At 47.2% G+C, this 17,630-nt stretch overlaps 1 protein-coding gene across 3 annotated transcripts in view; it reads right to left on the reverse strand.

The window, feature by feature from the left end:
- LOC134349631 (papilin-like) overlaps positions 1-15,164 on the reverse strand; it is a 120,658-nt gene extending 105,494 nt beyond the window's left edge. For all 3 annotated transcript variants that reach the window (XR_010018732.1, XM_063054253.1, XM_063054242.1), the window contains exons 1-4: positions 14,996-15,164; positions 13,991-14,141; positions 13,236-13,322; positions 7,146-7,407 (exon numbers count right to left, since the gene is read on the reverse strand). Coding sequence is in view for 2 of the 3 variants with exons in the window: in XM_063054253.1 (XP_062910323.1) it covers positions 7,146-7,407; positions 13,236-13,322; positions 13,991-14,141; positions 14,996-15,121 (626 nt within the window). In the remaining variant the exon portion in view is untranslated. The remainder of the gene's footprint in view (positions 1-7,145; positions 7,408-13,235; positions 13,323-13,990; positions 14,142-14,995) is intronic.
- Between the last annotated feature and the right edge of the window lie 2,466 nt (positions 15,165-17,630).

Consider the following 17,630-nt stretch of genomic DNA (forward strand, 5'->3'; position numbering starts at 1 on the left):
AACAATAAGGTCCAAAGATGGTCCCTCTTCAAGCCGGGAGATTGCCTGAGCTCAGATACTGGCAGCAAACGGGAAAGAACCAACAGGGTGTCAGTGAGGAGTTCAGGGCCTCTACCAATACTCAGAGTCATTGAAATTTGTGTTAAGAAACATAGAAACATAGAAAATAGGTGCAGGAGTAGGCCATTCGGCCCTTCGAGCCTGCACCGCCATTTATTATGATCATGGCTGATCATCCAACTCAGAACCCCGCCCCAGCCTTCCCTCCATACCCCCTGACCCCTGTAGCCACAAGGGCCATATCTAACTCCCTCTTAAACATAGCCAATGAACTGGCCTCAACAGTTTGCTGTGGCAGAGAATTCCACAGATTCACCACTCTCTGTGTGAAGAAGTTTTTCCTAATCTCGGTCCTAAAAGGCTTCCCCTCTATCCTCAAACTGTGACCCCTCGTTCTGGACTTCCCCAACATCGGGAACAATCTTCCTGCATCTAGCCTGTCCAATCCCTTTAGGATCTTATACGTTTCAATCAGATCCCCCCTCAATCTTCTAAATTCCAACGAGTACAAGCCCAGTTCATCCAGTCTTTCTTCATATGAAAGTCCTGCCATCCCAGGAATCAATCTGGTGAACCTTCTTTGTACTCCCTCTATGGCAAAGATGTCTTTCCTCAGATTAGGGGACCAAAACTGCACACAATACTCCAGGTGTGGTCTCACCAAGGCCTTGTACAACTGCAGTGGTACCTCCCTGCTCCTGTACTCGAATCCTCTCGCTGTAAATGCCAGCATACCATTCGCCTTTTTCACCGCCTGCTGTACCTGCATGCCCACTTTCAATGACTGGTGTATAATGACACCCAGGTCTCGTTGCACCTCCCCTTTTCCTAATCGGCCACCATTCAGATAATAATCTGTTTTCCTATTTTTGCCACCAAAGTGGATAACTTCACATTTATCCACATTAAATTGCATCTGCCATGAGTTTGCCCACTCACCCAACCTATCCAAGTCACCCTGCATCCTCTTAGCATCCTCCTCACTGCTAACACTGCCGCCCAGCTTCGTGTCATCCGCAAACTTGGAGATGCTGCATTTAATTCCCTCATCCAAGTCATTAATATATATTGTAAACAACTGGGGTCCCAGCACTGAGCCTTGCGGTACCCCTCTAGTCACCGCCTGCCATTCTGAAAAGGTCCCGTTTATTCCCACTCTTTGCTTCCTGTCTGCTAACCAATTCTCCACCCACACCAATACCTTACCCCCAATACCGTGTGCTTTAAGTTTGCACACTAATCTCCTGTGTGAGACCTTGTCAAAAGCCTTTTGAAAATCCAAATATACCACATCCACTGGTTCTCCCCTATCCACTCTACTAGTTACATCCTCAAAAAATTCTATGAGATTCGTCAGACATGATTTTCCTTTCACAAATCCATGCTGACTTTGTCCGATCATTTCTCCGCTTTCCAAATGTGCTGTTATCACATCCTTGATAACTGACTCCAGCAGTTTCCCCACCACCGACGTTAGGCTAACCGGTCTATAATTCCCCGGTTTCTCTCTCCCTCCTTTTTTAAAAATTGGGGTTACATTAGCCACCCTCCAATCCTCAGGAACTAGTCCAGAATCTAACGAGTTTTGAAAAATTATCACTAATGCATCCACTATTTCTTGGGCTACTTCCTTAAGCACTCTAGGATGCAGACCATCTGGCCCTGGGGATTTATCTGCCTTCAATCCCTTCAATTTACCTAACACCACTTCCCTACTAACATGTATTTCACTCAGTTCCTCCATCTCACTGGACCCTCTGTCCCTTACTATTTCTGGAAGATTATGTCCTCCTTAGTGAAGACAGAACCAAAGTAATTATTCAATTGGTCTGCCATGTCCTTGCTCCCCATAATCAATTCACCTGTTTCTGTCTGCAGGGGACCTACATTTGTCTTTACCAGTCTTTTCCTTTTTACATATCTATAAAAGCTTTTACAGTCCGTTTTTATGTTCTCTGCCAGTTTTCTCTCATAATCTTTTTTCCCCTTCCTAATTAAGCCCTTTGTCCTCCTCTGCTGAACTCTGAATTTCTCCCAGTCCTCAGGTGAGCCACTTTCTCTGGCTAATTTGTATGCTTCTTCTTTGGAATTGATACTATCCCTAATTTCTCTTGTCAGGCACGGGTGCACTACCTTCCTTGATTTATTCTTTTGCCAAACTGGGATGAACAATTGTTGTAGTTCATCCATGCAACCTTTAAATGCTTGCCATTGCATATCCACCGTCACTCCTTTAAGTGTCATTTGCCAGTCTATTTGCCAGAAGGATGCCATTAAGCTGGAAAGAGTGCAATAAAATTCATGAGGACATCACTGCATCTGGAGAGTGCGAGGTAGAACAGGTGGAAACTTTCCCCAGAATACAGGAGACTTTATAGAGGTTTATGAAATTGTGTGGTATAGATAAAGTAGATACACACAGTCTTTTTCAGTCTAAAGGACACAGGTTTAAGATGAGAGAGGAAAGATTTTCATCAAACATAGCATAGTACAGCACAGCCTAGGCCACTCAGCCCACAATGTTGTGCCAGCCCTTTAACCTACTCAAAGATCAATCTAATCCTTACCTCCGACATAACCATCCATATGCCTATCTAACAGCCTCTTAAATGTCCCTAATGTATGTGCCTTCACCACCACCCCTGATAGGGCATTCCACGCCTGTGTAAAAAAACTTTCCTCAATATCTGCCTGCATCTTCCTCCCAATACCTTAAAGTTACAGCCCATTATATCAGCATTTCCACCATGGGGAAAGGTCTCTGGCTGTCCACTCTGCCTGTGCCTCTTATCACCTTGCGTATCAGGCAGTGGGCTTCACACTCACCCCACCCTCTGAGTGAAGATGTTTTCCCTTCAATCTTTCACCTTTCAACTTAAATCTTTCATGTCATCGTAGTATTTTCCCCAAACTTTACAGGGACTAAAAGAGTAACTTCCAAGCACCTTCAGTTCACTGAAGAGTTTCATCATTAAGAGCCGGATGCCTCTTCTCTCAATCTTCCACCATTTTCCTTTCCCAATCTTCACCCTCTGAGGCAATTATTTTGATCAGCTGTTCACATTTTAAAGAGGCAAGTTTTTCACACATCGTGTGGAATGAGCTGCCAGAGGAAGTGGTACAAGTGGGTACAACCACAATGAATAGAGGGATAAAGGTCAAACACAGGGAAATGGAGCTACACACATAAGCGTTGCTGGTGAATGCAGCAGGCCAGGCAGCATCTCTAGGAAGAGGTACAGTCGACGTTTCAGGCCAAGACCCTTCGTCAGGACTAACTGAAGGAAGAGTTAGTAAGAGATTTGAAAGTGAGAGGGGGAGGGGGAGATCTGAAGTGATAGGAAAAGACAGGAGGGGGAGGGATGGAGCCAAGAGCTGGACAGGCGATTGGCAAAAGGGATATGAGAGGATCATGGGACAGGAGGCCCAGGGAGAAAGAAAAGTGGGAGGGAGGAAATCCCAGAGGATGCACAAGGAGTATAGCGAGAGGGACAGAAGGAGAAAAAGGAGAGAGAGAAAAAGAATGTGTGTATATAAATAAATAACGGATGGGGAGGTGGGGCACTAGCGGAAGTTAGAGAAGTCAATGTTCATGCCATCAGGTTGGAGGCTACCCAGAGGTGTTGTTCCTCCAACCTGAGTGTGGCTTCATCTTTACAGTAGAGGAGGCCGTGGATAGACATATCAGAATGGGAATGGGATGTGGAATTAAAATGTGTGGCCACTGGGAGATCCTGTTTTCTCTGGCAGACAGAGCGTAGATGTTCAGCAAAACGATCTCCCAGTCTGCGTCAGGTCTCGCCAATATATAGAAGGCCACATCGGGAGCACCGAATGCAGTATATCACCCCAGCCAACTCACAGGTGAAGTGTCACGTCACCTGGAAGGACTGTCTGGGGCCCTGAATAGTGGTGAGGGAGGAAGTGTAAGGGCATGTGTAGCACTTGTTCTGCTTACAAGGATAAGTGCTGGGAGGGAGATCGGTGGGGAGGGATGGGGGGGACGAATGGACAAGGGAGTCACGTAGGGAACGATCCCTGCGGAAAGCAGGGGTAGGGGAGGGAAAGATGTGTTTAGTGGTAGGATCCCGTTGGAGGTGGCGGAAGTTACGGAGAATTATATGTTGGACCCGGAGGCTGGTGGGGTGGTGGTGAGGACAAGGGGAACCCTATTCCTAGTGGGGTGGCCGGAGGATGGGGTGAGAGCAGATGTGCATGAAATGGGGGAGATGCGTTTGAGAGCAGAGTTGATGGTGGAGGAAGGGGAGCCCTTTCTTTAAAAAAGGAGGACATCTCCTTCGTCCTGGAATGAAAAGCCTCATCCTGAGAGCAGATGTGGCGGAGACGGAGAAATTGCAAGAAGGGATGGCAGTTTTGCAAGTGACAGGGTGAAAACAGGAATAGTCCAGATAGCTGTGAGAGTCAGTCTGCTTATACAGTAGTAGACATCAGTAGATAAGCTGTCTCCAGAGATAGAGACAGAAAGATCAAGAGAGGGGAGGGAGGTGTCAGCCACGGTGGGCTTCACAGCTGAACAAGTGAGAAGACAGCTGAAACATCTCAACCCAAGCAAGGCTGCAGGACCGGATGGTGTCAGTACCAGGGTGCTCAAAGCCTGTGCCCCTCAGCTATGTGGAGTACTTCGCCATGTATTCAACCAGCAGCCTCAATGACTACAGACCGGTGACATTGACCTCCCACATCATGAAGACCCTGGAGAGACTTGTTCTGGAGCTGCTCCGGCCTATAGTCAGGCCACAGTTAGATCCCCTCCAGTTCACCTACCAGCCCCGACTAGGAGTTGAGGATGCCATCGTCTACCTGCTGAACCGTGTCTACGCCCACCTGGACAAGCCAGTGAGCACCGTGAGGGTCATGTTTTTTGACTTCTCCAGTGCGTTCAACACCATCCGCCCTGCTCTGCTGGGGGAGAAGCTGACAGCGATGCAGGTGGATGCTTTCCTGGTGTCATGGATTCTTGATTACCTGACTGGCAGACCATTGTACGTGTGCTTGCAACACTGTGTGTCCGACAGAGTGATCAGCAGCACTGGGGCTCCACAGGGGACTGTCTTGTCTCCCTTTCTCTTCACCATTTACACCTCGGACTTCAACTACTGCCATAGTCTTGTCATCTTCAGAAGTTTTCTGATGATTCTGCCATAGTTGGATACATCAGCAAGGGAGATGAGACTGAGGACAGGGCTACTGTAGGAAACTTTGTCACATGGTGTGAGCAGAATTATCTGCAGCTTAATGTGAAAAAGACTAAGGAGTTGGTGGTAGACCTGAGGACAGCTAAGGTACCAGTGACTCCTGTTTCCATCCAAGGGGTCAGTGTGGACATGGTGGAGGATTACAAATACCTGGGGATACGAATTGACAATAAACTGGACCGGTCAAAGAACACTGAGACTGTCTACAAGAAGGGTCAGAGCCGTATCTATTTCCTGAGGAGACTGAGGTATTTTAACATCTGCCGGACAATGCTGAGGATGTTCTATGAGTCTGTAGTGGCCAGTACTATCATGTTTGCTGTTGTGCGCTGGGGCAGCAGGCTGAGGGTAGCAGACACCAACAGAATCAACAAACTCATTCGTAAGGCCAGTGATGTTGTGGGGATGGGACTGGACTCTCTCACAGTGGTGTCTGAAAAGAGGATGCTGTCCAAGTTGCATGCCATCTTGGACAATGTCTCCCATCCACTACATAATGTACTGGGTGGGCACAGGAGTACATTCAGCCAGAGACTCATTCCACCGAGATGCAACACAGAGCGTCATAGGAAGTCATTCCTGCCTGTGGCCATCAAACTTTACAACTCCTCCCTTGGAGGGTCAGCCAATAGGCTGGTCCTGGACTTATTTCCTGGCATAATTTACATATTACTATTTAACTATTTATGATTTTATTACTATTTATTATTTATGGTGCAACTGTAACAAAAACCAATTTCCCCCGGGATCAATAAAGTATGACTATGACTATGAAATGGACCAGGTAAACTTGAGGGCAGGGTGAAAGTTGGAAGCAAAATTAATGAAGTCAATGAGCTCAGCATGTGTGCAGGAAGCAGCACCAATGCAGTCGTCGATGTAGGGAAGGAAAAGTGGGGGACAGATACCAGAATAGGTTTAGAACATAGATTGTTCCACAAAGCCAAAAAAAAGGCAGGCATAGCTAGGACCCATACGGGTGCCCATAGCTGCACCTTTAGTTTGGAGGAAGTGGGAGGAGCCAAAGGAGAAATTATTAAGAGTAAGGACTAATTCCGCTAAACGGAACAGAGTGGTGGTAGAGGGAACTGGTTGGGTCTGGAATCCAAAAAAAAGCAGAGAGCTTTGAGACCTTCCTGATGGGGGATGGAGGTATATAGGGACTGGACATTCATGGTGAAAATAAAGCGGTGGGGGCCAGGGAACTTAAAATCATTGAAAAGTTTCAGCGTGTGAGAAGTGTCATGAACATAGGTAGGAAGGGATTGAACAAGGGGGTTAAAACAGTGTCAAGGTATGCAGAAATGAGTTCAGTGGGGCAGGAGCAAGCTGAGACAATGGGTCTACCTGGACAGGCAAGTTTGGAGATCTTGGGTAGGAGGTAGAAACAGGAAGTGCGGGGTGTGGGAACTATAAGGTCGGTAGCAGTGGATGGGAGATCCCCTGAGCGGATAAAATCGGTGATGGTGTGGGAGACAATGGCCTGGTGCTCCTTAGTGGGGTCACGATCAAGGGGTAAATAAGAGGAGGTATCCGCGAGTTGTCGCTGTGCCTCAGAAAGGTAAAGGTCAGTACGCAAGACTACAACTTGGTAGGTTTTATAGTAAAGTTAGGATTAGTGCGGAGGGAGTGGAGAGCAAAGTGCTCGGAAGGAGTGAGGTTGGAATGAGAACAAGGTACGGTGAAGTCCAGACGGTTGATGTTCAGGTATGCAACTTGGTTAATGTGGACAAGTTGGTAGGATTCTGATTTTGAAACTCTATGAACTAATCACTTTGAGTTTAAATTTATGAAACTTTCAATCTTTTATGTATGAAGGATACTTTCAAATTAAAAGACAGATTGTGGGCAGTGGCCTGCTTTCCTTACCTGCTTTTGTAGCAGGGGATGAGAGGGCAGCCTGCCCCACCCGGGCCCCTGGCTGCAGCGTAACCATCTGGGCAACACCCGTAAGTTTGTGTGTTACAGTCCAACACCCTTGACAGCAGGTCCTGCTGTGACTCGGTCCTCGATGGGTTGTTCAATGGGGAATCTGATTCAGAGACGTAATATTGAAACCATGAGAGCTCCGACTCCTGTGGAGCAGATGAGGCCGGGAGGAGATTTGTCTCAGCTTGAACAGGCAGCAATTCTGAGGATAACCGAGTTGAAAGAAAGAAGAAATGTTGGAAAATGTTGCTTTTTAGTTGGATGAATTTGCAAAGGCTTGCGCTTTTTATAGTAACTTTTACAACCCAGGAGACCACAAAATGCTTTTGAACTTATTTTGAAAGAATCCTCAAGGTTGACATGACCTGCTTCACTTCTTGTCTACATTTCAATGTCTATCACTTACAACAGCAGGATGACAAAGATCAAACTGTGATCTTCGTATCTTAGTCTGGAGAGCCGGTTCAAGATTCAGGATTGTGTGCAGCAGTGGAAAGGAGAACAAAATGATCGTTACATGATGCAGCATAAAGGACATGAAACAAAAACATAACTAAAAATATAAAAACAATCCCATCAAACACAATGTCCAGGTAGACTGGTGCAATGCTAAGTGATGTGTGGTGGGTGGGTTGGTTGGTGGAGTTGTTGCTCAGTCTGACAGACATGTAGAAGTGGTTCAGTTGTCTGGAAGATCTAACGTATGCTGTCCAGGTCTCGCAAGCTTGAAGTGGGTATAACAGTCCAGCACCCCCCTCGGTTTGGTTAGCACGCTAGAGCCGTATTTTAATATTCACTTGTTGACTTTGTCCTCAGTGTTTACTGATCAGACAGTGCTGTCAACGCTACACGACAGGGAGGATGTGATGCCCTGTAGAGGGGGCAAAGGAGATTTATTGGGGATCCTGTCTGGGATGCAGCATTTCAATTTATTTTGCTTTCCTTGGCATGGAAGACTCTGAAGGGATATGTCTGAGGTTTACAAGATTTTCAGAGGCATAGATAGGATGGATTTGCAACTGTTCCCCCGAGCAGAGGTATCCGGTGTCCAAAACCAAATGACATGGGTTGAGGGCAAAAATAATTGGTTTATTATTGTCACAGCACAGCACAGGACAGGACCACCAGGCTCTTTTGTCCTCAACATTCTGAGGTGCAATTTAAACCTTTGATCTGCACAGCATCCATGCAGATCACTTCAAACATTAGACCGTAAGACACAGGAGCAGAATTAAGCCATTTAGCCCATTGAGTCTGCTCCACCATTCAATCATGGCTGATCTTTTATTTCCCCTCCTCAGCCTCATTCTCCAGCCTTATTACCTTTGATGTTGCGTCCAATCAAAAACCTATCAAGCTCTGCCTAAATACCTCCATAGCTGCCTGTGGTAATAAATTCCACAAATTCACCACCCTCTGGCTAAAGAAATTTCACTGCAGCTCTGTGTTAAATGGACGTCCCTCTATCCTGAGGCTGTTCCCTCTTGTACTAGACTCTCCCACCATGAGAAAGGTCCATTCCACATCTACTCTGTCTAGGCCTTTCAACATTCAAAAGGTTTCAATGAGATTCTCCATCATCCTTCTGAATTCCACATGTTCCTCATCCCTTTCATTCCCAGAATCATCCTTGTGAACCTCCTCTGGACCCTCTCCAATGCCAGCACATCTTTTCTAAGATGAGGGGCCCAAAACTGTTCATAATAGTCAAGGTGAGGCCTCACCAGTGCCCTTCCAAGCCTCAGCATCACATCCCTGCTCTTGTATTCTAGACCTCTTAAAATGAAAGATAACATGGCATTTGCCTTCCCCACCACCGACTCAACTTGTAAGTTAATCTTTAGGGTGTTCTACACAAGGACTTCCAAGTCCCTTTGCAGCTCAGATTTTTGGATTTTCTCCCTGTGTAGAAAATAGTCTGCACATTTATTTCTACAACCAAAGTTCATGACCATGCATTTTCCAACATTATATCTCATTTGCCACTTTATTGCCCATTCTCCTAATCTAAGTCCTTCTGCAGCCTTCCTGTTTCCTCAACACTACCAGCCCCTCCACCAATCTCCATATCATCTGCAAACTTGGCAACAAAGCCACCTATTCCATTATATAAATTATCGATATACAGCATAAAAAGAAGCGTGTGAAACACCACTAGTCACTGACAACCAACCAGAAAAGGATCCTTTTATTCCCACTCTCTGCCTCCTACCAGTCAACCAATGCTCTAACCAGGCCAGTAACTTCCTGTAAAACCATGGGCTCTTAACTTGGTTAGTAGCCTCATGTGTGGCAACTTGTCAAAGGCCTTCTGAAAGTCCAAATATACAACATCCACTGCAACCCCTTTATCTACCCTACTTGTAATCTCCTCAAAGAATTCCAACAGGTTCATCAGGCAGGATTTTCCCTTAAGGAAACCATGCTGACTTTGTCCTATCTTGTCCTGTGTCACCAAGTACTCCATCACCTCATCCTTAACAATTGACTCCAACATCTTCCCAACCGCTGAGGTCAGGCTAACTGGTTGACAATTTCCTTTATGCTGCCTTCCTCCTTTCTTAAAGAGTGGACTGACATTTGCAATCTTTCATTCTTCTAGCACTTTCACCATTCAATAGGTTTCAGTGAGGTCACCCCTCATTCTTCTGAATTCTGGTGAACACTGGCCTGGAGCCATCAGACACTCTCCATAAGACAAGCCGTTTGATCGTTTGCAAGGTCCCCAGAATGTGGTGCCCTAAAGTCCTCCCTCTTGCAGCACACTCCAGCCGTGTGGCACTCACTCTGTCCACCAGAGGCACGGGTGAGCCTCAGTGTCTTCTGGCTCGTGGCTGGTGAAGCAAGGATGGCAACTAAATACTTTGTTAATCACTCTTTTTCTGGCAAACGATTATCACAAGTAATACGTGGAGGCAATTCGATGTGCCAGAACTGAGGCAAGGCGGCGGGCCGGTTGCCGAGAGCAGGGAAGAGTGCGAAAGGTTGGGCACAGGCCGAATCGAGGCCCCAGAGTGTATCAACGAGACTGAACACGATGTGGACGGAGGTTTACAGGCAGAGTCGAAGCCCCAGGGCCCAGGGCCCAGAGTGAATCGACAAGACTGAACACGATGTGGATGGAGATTTACAGGCAGAGTCGAAGCCCCAGGGCCCAGGGTGTATCAACGAGACTGAACACAATGTGGATGGAGATTTACAGGCAGAGTCGAAGCCCCAGGGTCCAGGACCCAGAGTGAATCGACAAGACTGAACACGATGTGGACGGAGGTTTACAGGCAGAGTCGAAGCCCCAGGGTCCAGGACCCAGAGTGAATCGACAAGACTGAACACGATGTGGACGGAGATTTACAGGCAGAGTCGAAGCCCCAGGGTCCAGGGCCCAGAGTGTATCAACGAGACTGAACACGATGTGGATGGAGATTTACAGGCAGAGTCGAAGCCCCAGGGTCCAGGACCCAGAGTGAATCGACAAGACTGAACACGATGTGGACGGAGGTTTACAGGCTGAATCGAGGCAGCAAAGTCCAGCCTATCCATATAGCACAAGCCGTTGTTCGGACAGAGATTTAAGTGCCGGGACAGATTGAAAAGATCGGTGTGTCGAGGTAGGGACCGGTTCAGATTGTTGCTGTGTCTAAACGGAGAGTTAAGTGCCAAGCTGGATTGAAAAGGTCGGTGTGTTAGGACCTGAGGTGAGGTAGGGGCTGGTTCAGATCACTGATCCACAATGTTTACTTGGCTCTGCGCTGAACGACGGGACTCTCTGTATGGACTTCAGTTCAGAAACACCATTCGCTTGTGGTTACTGCTTGCACGATGCTTTTCTTCATTGCACACTGGGTGTTAGACATCTTTTTTCAGACATATGGGGTTTGCTTTTGGGTGTCTTCATTTCGTGGCTGCCTGTAAGGAGATGAATCTCAAGGTTGTGTAAGGTATACAGTGGCATGCAAAAGTTTGGGCACCCCTGGTCAAAATTTCTGTTACTGTGAATAGCTAAGCAAGTAAAAGATGACCTGATTTCCAAAAGGCATAAATTTAAAGATGACACATTTCTTTAATATTTTAAGCAAGAAAACTTTTTTATTTCCATCTTTTACAGTTTCAAAATAACAAAAAAGCAAAAGGGCCCGAAGCAAAAGTTTGGGCACCCTGCACGGCAGTACTTAGTAACACCCCCTTTGGCAAGTATCACAGCTTGTAAACGCTTTTTGTAGCCAGCTAAGAGTCTTTCAATTCTTGTTTGGGGGATTTTCGCCCATTCTTCCTTGCAAAAGGCTTCTAGTTCTGTGAGATTCTTGGGCCGTCTTGCATGCACTGCTCTTTTGAGGTCTATCCACAGATTCTCGATGATGTTTAGGTCAGGGGACTGTGAGGGCCAAAGCAAAACCTTCAGCTTGCACCTCTTGAGGTAGTCCATTGTGGATTTTGAGGTGTGCTTAGGTTCATTATCCTGTTGTAGAAACCATCCTCTTTTCATCCTCAGCTTTTTTACAGATGGTGTGATGTTTCCTGCCAGAATTTGCTGGTATTTAATTGAATTCATTCTAGTAAATGTTCCCTGTGCCACTGGCTGCAACACAAGCCCAAAGCATGATCGATCCACCCCAGTGCTTAACAGTTGGAGAGGGGTTCTTTTCATGAAACTCAGCACCCTTTTTTCTCCATGCCTTTGCTCATTGTGGCCAAGAAGTTCTATTTTAACTGCATCAGTCCACAGGACTTGTTTCCAAATTGCATCAGGCTTGTTCCTCTGAACCTTTTGAATAGAACTTTTTGCCATGCAGGGTGCCCAAACTTTTGCTTTGGGCCCTTTTCCTTTTTTGCTATTTTGAAACTGTAAAAGATGGAAATAAAAGTTTTCTTGTTTAAAATATTAAATAAATGTGTCATCTATAACTTTATGCTTTTTGGAAATCAGTTCATCTTTTACTCGCTTAGCTATTCACAGTAACAGAAATTTTAGAACATAGAACATAGAATATTACTGCACAGTACAGGCCCTTCGGCCCACAATGATGTGCCCACCCTCAAATCCTGCCTCCCATATAAGCCCCCACCTTAAGTTCCTCCATATACCTGTCTAGTAGTCTCTTAAACTTCACTAGTGTATCTGCCTCCACCACTGACTCAGGCAGTGCATTCCACGCACCAACCACTCTCTGAGTAAAAAACCTTCCTCTAATATCCCCCTTGAACTTCCCACCCCTTACCTTAAAGCCATGTCCTCTTGTATTGAGCAGTGGTGCCCTGGGGAAGAGGCGCTGGCTGTCCACTCTATCTATTCCTCTTAATATCTTGTACACCTCTATCACGTCTCCTCTCATCCTCCTTCTCTCCAAAGAGTAAAGCCCTAGCTCCCTGAATCTCTGATCATAATGCATACTCTCTAAACCAGGCAGCATCCTGGTAAATCTCCTCTGTACCCTTTCCAATGCTTCCACATCCTTCCTATAGTGAGGTGACCAGAACTGGACACAGTGTGGTCTAACCAGAGTTTTATAGAGCTGTATCATTACATAGCGACTCTTAAACTCTATCCCTTGACTTATGAAAGCTAACATCCCATAAGCTTTCTTAACTACCCTATCCACCTGTGAGGCAACTTTCAGGGATCTGTGGACATGTACCCCGAGATCCCTCTGCTCCTCCACACTTCCAGGTATCCTGCCATTTACTTTGTACTCTGCCTTGGAGTTTGTCCTTCCAAGGTGTACCACCTCACACTTCTCCGGGTTGAACTCCATCTGCCACTTCTCAGCCCACTCCTGCATCCTATCAATGTCTCTCTGCAATCTTTGACAATCTTCTACACTACCTACAACACCACCAACCTTTGTGTCGTCTGCAAACTTGCCCCCACATCCAATTTTGACAAACTTTTGCATGCCACTGTACATACTTTGATAATAAATGTACTTTGAACTTTGAACAGATTGCACACACAGATAACAATACACCCACAGGAGTGTTTCTTTCTTCCCCAGCTGTTTCACACAAGGAGTGAGATCAGAAGGAACTACTTACCGGAGGGAGAGAGGGAATCAATGTAGGGAATGGTCACAAACTCCTCCTCTGGATCAAATCCAGTAGGATCTTGGAAACTCGGAACAACTGGAGGAATAAATGAAAAAGAATTTAACCAAGCATGCAGGTGGGAAAGAGTGTGTGTGTGGCACTGTACGTGTCACTGAACCTGGGCTCTCCATTGTGTGTTGATGGTGAAGTGATTTGGCTTACTATCACAGTTCTCTCAACACCAGGACAGCAGCAAACTCTTGGCAGATGATGGCCACTGTTGTCACAGCTATAACATGGGGGCCGCAGTGACCGTATGTGCATGGCAAGATCCCACAAGCAGCACCGCCACTAACCTGACAATCAGCGGCAGAGATTTGCGGGGTTCCTGGGAAGACCTGTTGCCGTGTAAATGTCCAAGACCATGCATGCAGTTTCTGTTTAATGTCTCCCCAACCGCAGCCCCTCTGCTCCTCAGCCTTGGAATGGCACCGGAGTTAACCACCCCCATCATAGACCAAAACTCATCAACCACACACCAGAGGGGGAAGTGATATTGTCAGGGAGGTTACCATAGGGATGTGATCAGCAGAGGCAAGAGAGTATGTCACCTTCAGGACATGTATGTACCCCTTGCACACAGAGCTCACAGGAGCATGAACAGTGCAGGCAGTGCTCCTGATGTGGGATACCTGCCCTTCCAAGATTGCAGACACGATGGAGGTGAGCCTGTGGCAGAGGTCAGGGCACGGGACACAGCTCACCTTGCGCCAGGTAGCAGGGCTGGGTGTTGCACACTTCCATCTCGCGTGGGTACCTCCTGGGGTCACACTTGCTTGGGTCCTGGTAGTTCCGTTCCTGGTCGTAGCAGATAACCTGTCGCTTCCTGTGGCCCGACGCACAGCTCTTGGAGCACTGCAGGACAGTGACAGGCATGGGTCACACCAAGGGGACCTCGGACGGCTGTCCATCACACCAAGTGGACAGTGCCCGGTCCAGACTGAGACACACAGCTACAGCCAGCATCTCCTACACCTGGGGTGACCACCCTCCCAGAACAACCCTTACCACAACACCACGTCCTCCTACCTCAAACATCCTCTTATTCCACAACTCAACACCCCTCCAAAAACAAAAACACCTGACCTGCAGCAACAATTCCCTTCCCAAAGCACCTGTCCTCCTGTATTGTCCCAGAACACTGTTAGATCCAACTGTTTAATTTTCATTTTCTTTGGAGTTTAACAATTAACTATCTGCATACATTCTAAGCAGATCTTTTACGAGCTTATTTCCACGACTGGAAATACAAAGCATCACCCTGGAGAGCTCTGGAAGTCTCTTTACTCCGCGTTACTTGAGTAAGTGCTCTCTCATTGGTTAATCTGCTACTGCAGTATTTGAATAATAGCTTTCCAATTGGTTAATTCTTATCTATAAATTTGAATGGAATTTCCTTTATGTCAGTGGTATAAAAACAGCTGTTCTGTGCTAGGTGCCATCTTAATCTCAGCTTTTCCTTCACTTGGCAGACCTCTGTCACTCTCTGTTCCAACTTCCCTTTGTTCTGCCAACTCTTAATAAAACGATCGTGATGCCTCTTTCCTGACTTCAGAATGAAAAGCATCAGAATCCAGCAACACGCTCCTCCCACAACACCAGAGATGGTGGGCAGGGATGATCCAAGGGGACGGGCACAGCAGGAGTTACAGTATTATCCATCTTTCCTTCCCAAGATCAGCACCACCATCCCAGAGCAGAGGACTCACCAGGCCCCAGGCACCAACGTGCCAGGAGAAGACACGGCAGTGATTCCGAATGCAGGTCTGGACGGCAGCGGGCTTGGGCTGTGAGGAACAGGCCGAGTCTGGCAGCTGGTCCCCCTGCGGGGACATACAGGAGACTGGCCGTGCCTGGAACCCTTCTCCACAGGACACTGAACACTGGGGTTGGAGGAAGATTCAACAATCAGAGAGGACAGCGCTCCTCAGTCCCTCCTGAGACACCCAATCTTTCCTCCCATCCACTACCCATACACACCTTTCCCAGCCCCAACACCTGACAGTTCCCCAGGGCCTGACCAAGTGCACCCCCTGGACTTCAGAGAAGTCACAGAGGCCTTTATAGAGAGATTTGCTTCATTGCTGGCCACTGGTGAAGTTCCAGAAGGGTGGAGGGTGGAGGGTTGCATTGATCATGAAGGGAAGCAAGGATAAGCCAGTGAGCATGCCTTCAGTTGTAGGGAAATTATCAGAGGGATAAGATCTACTATTACTCAGACAGGCAAGGCCTGATCAGGAATAGTCAGCATAGTTCTGGAAGCTCATATCTGATGAATCGTTTGGAGTTTTTCAAAGAGGTAATTTTAGGGACAGATGAGGGTAGGGCAGTCGGTGTTGTATACATGGACTTTATTTCAGCCTTTGACAAGGTCCTCCATGGCAGGCTGATCTGGAAGGTTAGGTTGCACTGGATACAGGAGTTGCTCGCAAGGTGGATTCAGAATTGGTTCAATGATAGGAAACAGAGGGAGAAGCAGGTCACTTTTCCAGCTGGAGCCTGGGACGAGCAGGATGGCTCAGGGGTCAGTGTTGGGCCCTCCATTATTCATCATTTATGTCAATGATTTGGGTATGAATCTACATGGCACAATTAATAAGTTTGCCGATGAAAGCAGATTACAAGGAAATCTTGATCAGTTAGGAAGGCGGGCTGAGGAATGGCAAATGGATTTCAACTCTGAGAATTCTAAGCTGATGCATTTTGGCATTCAAAACGGGGTAACAACTGTACAGTAATTGCAGGGCAGTGACAAGTGTTGTGAACAGGGTATGACCTTTGCGGAAAATGCAGGGCAGTGACGAGTGTCGTGAACAGGGTATGACCTGTACGGTAAATGCAGGGCAGTGACGAGTGTTGTGAACAGGGTATGACCTGTACAGTAAATGCAGGGCAGTGAGGAGTGTTGTGAACAGGGTATGACCTTTACGGAAAATGCAGGGCAGTGACGAGTGTTGTGAACAGGGTATGACCTGTACGGTAAATGCAGGGCAGTGACGAGTGTTGTGAACAGGGTATGTCCTGTACGGTAAATGCAGGGCAGTGAGGAGTGTTGTGAACAGAGTATGACCTGTACAGTAAATGCAGGGCAGTGACGAATGTCGTGAACAGGGTATGACCTGTACCATGAATGCAGGGCGGTGACGAGTATCGTGAACAGGGTATGACCTCTACGGTAAATGCAGGGCAGTGACGAGTGTTGTGAACAGGGTATGACCTGTATGGTAAATGCAGGGCAGTGAGGAGCGTCGTGAACAGGGTATGACCTGTACGGTAAATGCAGGGCAGTGACGAGTATCGTGAACAGGGTATGACCTGTACGGTAAATGCAGGGCAGTGACGAGTGTTGTGAACAGGGTATGACCTGTACGGTAAATGCAGGGCAGTGAGGAGTGTTGTGAACAGGGTATGACCTGTACGGTAAATGCAGGGCAGTGACGAGTGTCGTGAACAGGGTATGACCTGTACGGTAAATGCAGGGCAGTGACGAGTGTTGTGAACAGGGTATGACCTGTACGGTAAATGCAGGGCAGTGAGGAGTGTTGTGAACAGGGTATGACCTGTACGGTAAATGCAGGGCAGTGACGAGTGTTGTGAACAGGGTATGACCTGTACAGTAATTGCAGGGCAGTGACGAGTGTTGTGAACAGGGTATGACCTGTACGGTAAATGCAGGGCAGTGACGAGTGTTGTGAACAGGGTATGACCTGTACAGTAAATGCAGGGCAGTGACGAGTGTTGTGAACAGGGTATGACCTGTACGGTAAATGCAGGGCAGTGACGAGTGTTGTGAACAGGGTATGACCTGTACAGTAAATGCAGGGCAGTGACGAGTGTTGTGAACAGGGTATGACCTGTACGGTAAATGCAGGGCAGTGACGAGTGTTGTGAACAGGGTAAGACCTGTACGGTAAATGCAGGGCAGTGACGAGTGTTGTGAACAGGGTATGACCTGTACGGTAAATGCAGGGCAGTGACGAGTGTTGTGAACAGGGTATGACCTGTACGGTAAATGCAGGGCAGTGACGAGTGTTGTGAACAGGGTATGACCTGTACAGTAAATGCAGGGCAGTGAGGAGTGTTGTGAACAGGGTATGACCTGTACAGTAAATGCAGGGCAGTGACGAGTGTTGTGAACAGGGTATGACCTGTACGGTAAATGCAGGGCAGTGAGGAGTGTTGTGAACAGGGTATGACCTGTACGGTAAATGCAGGGCAGTGACGAGTGTTGTGAACAGGGTATGACCTGTACGGTAAATGCAGGGCAGTGACGAGTGTTGTGAACAGGGTATGACCTGTACGGTAAATGCAGGGCAGTGACGAATGTTGTGAACAGGGTGAGAC

The sequence above is a fragment of the Mobula hypostoma genome, chromosome 1, assembly GCF_963921235.1.
Source record: "Mobula hypostoma chromosome 1, sMobHyp1.1, whole genome shotgun sequence".
NCBI classification, from domain to species: Eukaryota; Metazoa; Chordata; class Chondrichthyes; order Myliobatiformes; family Myliobatidae; genus Mobula; species Mobula hypostoma.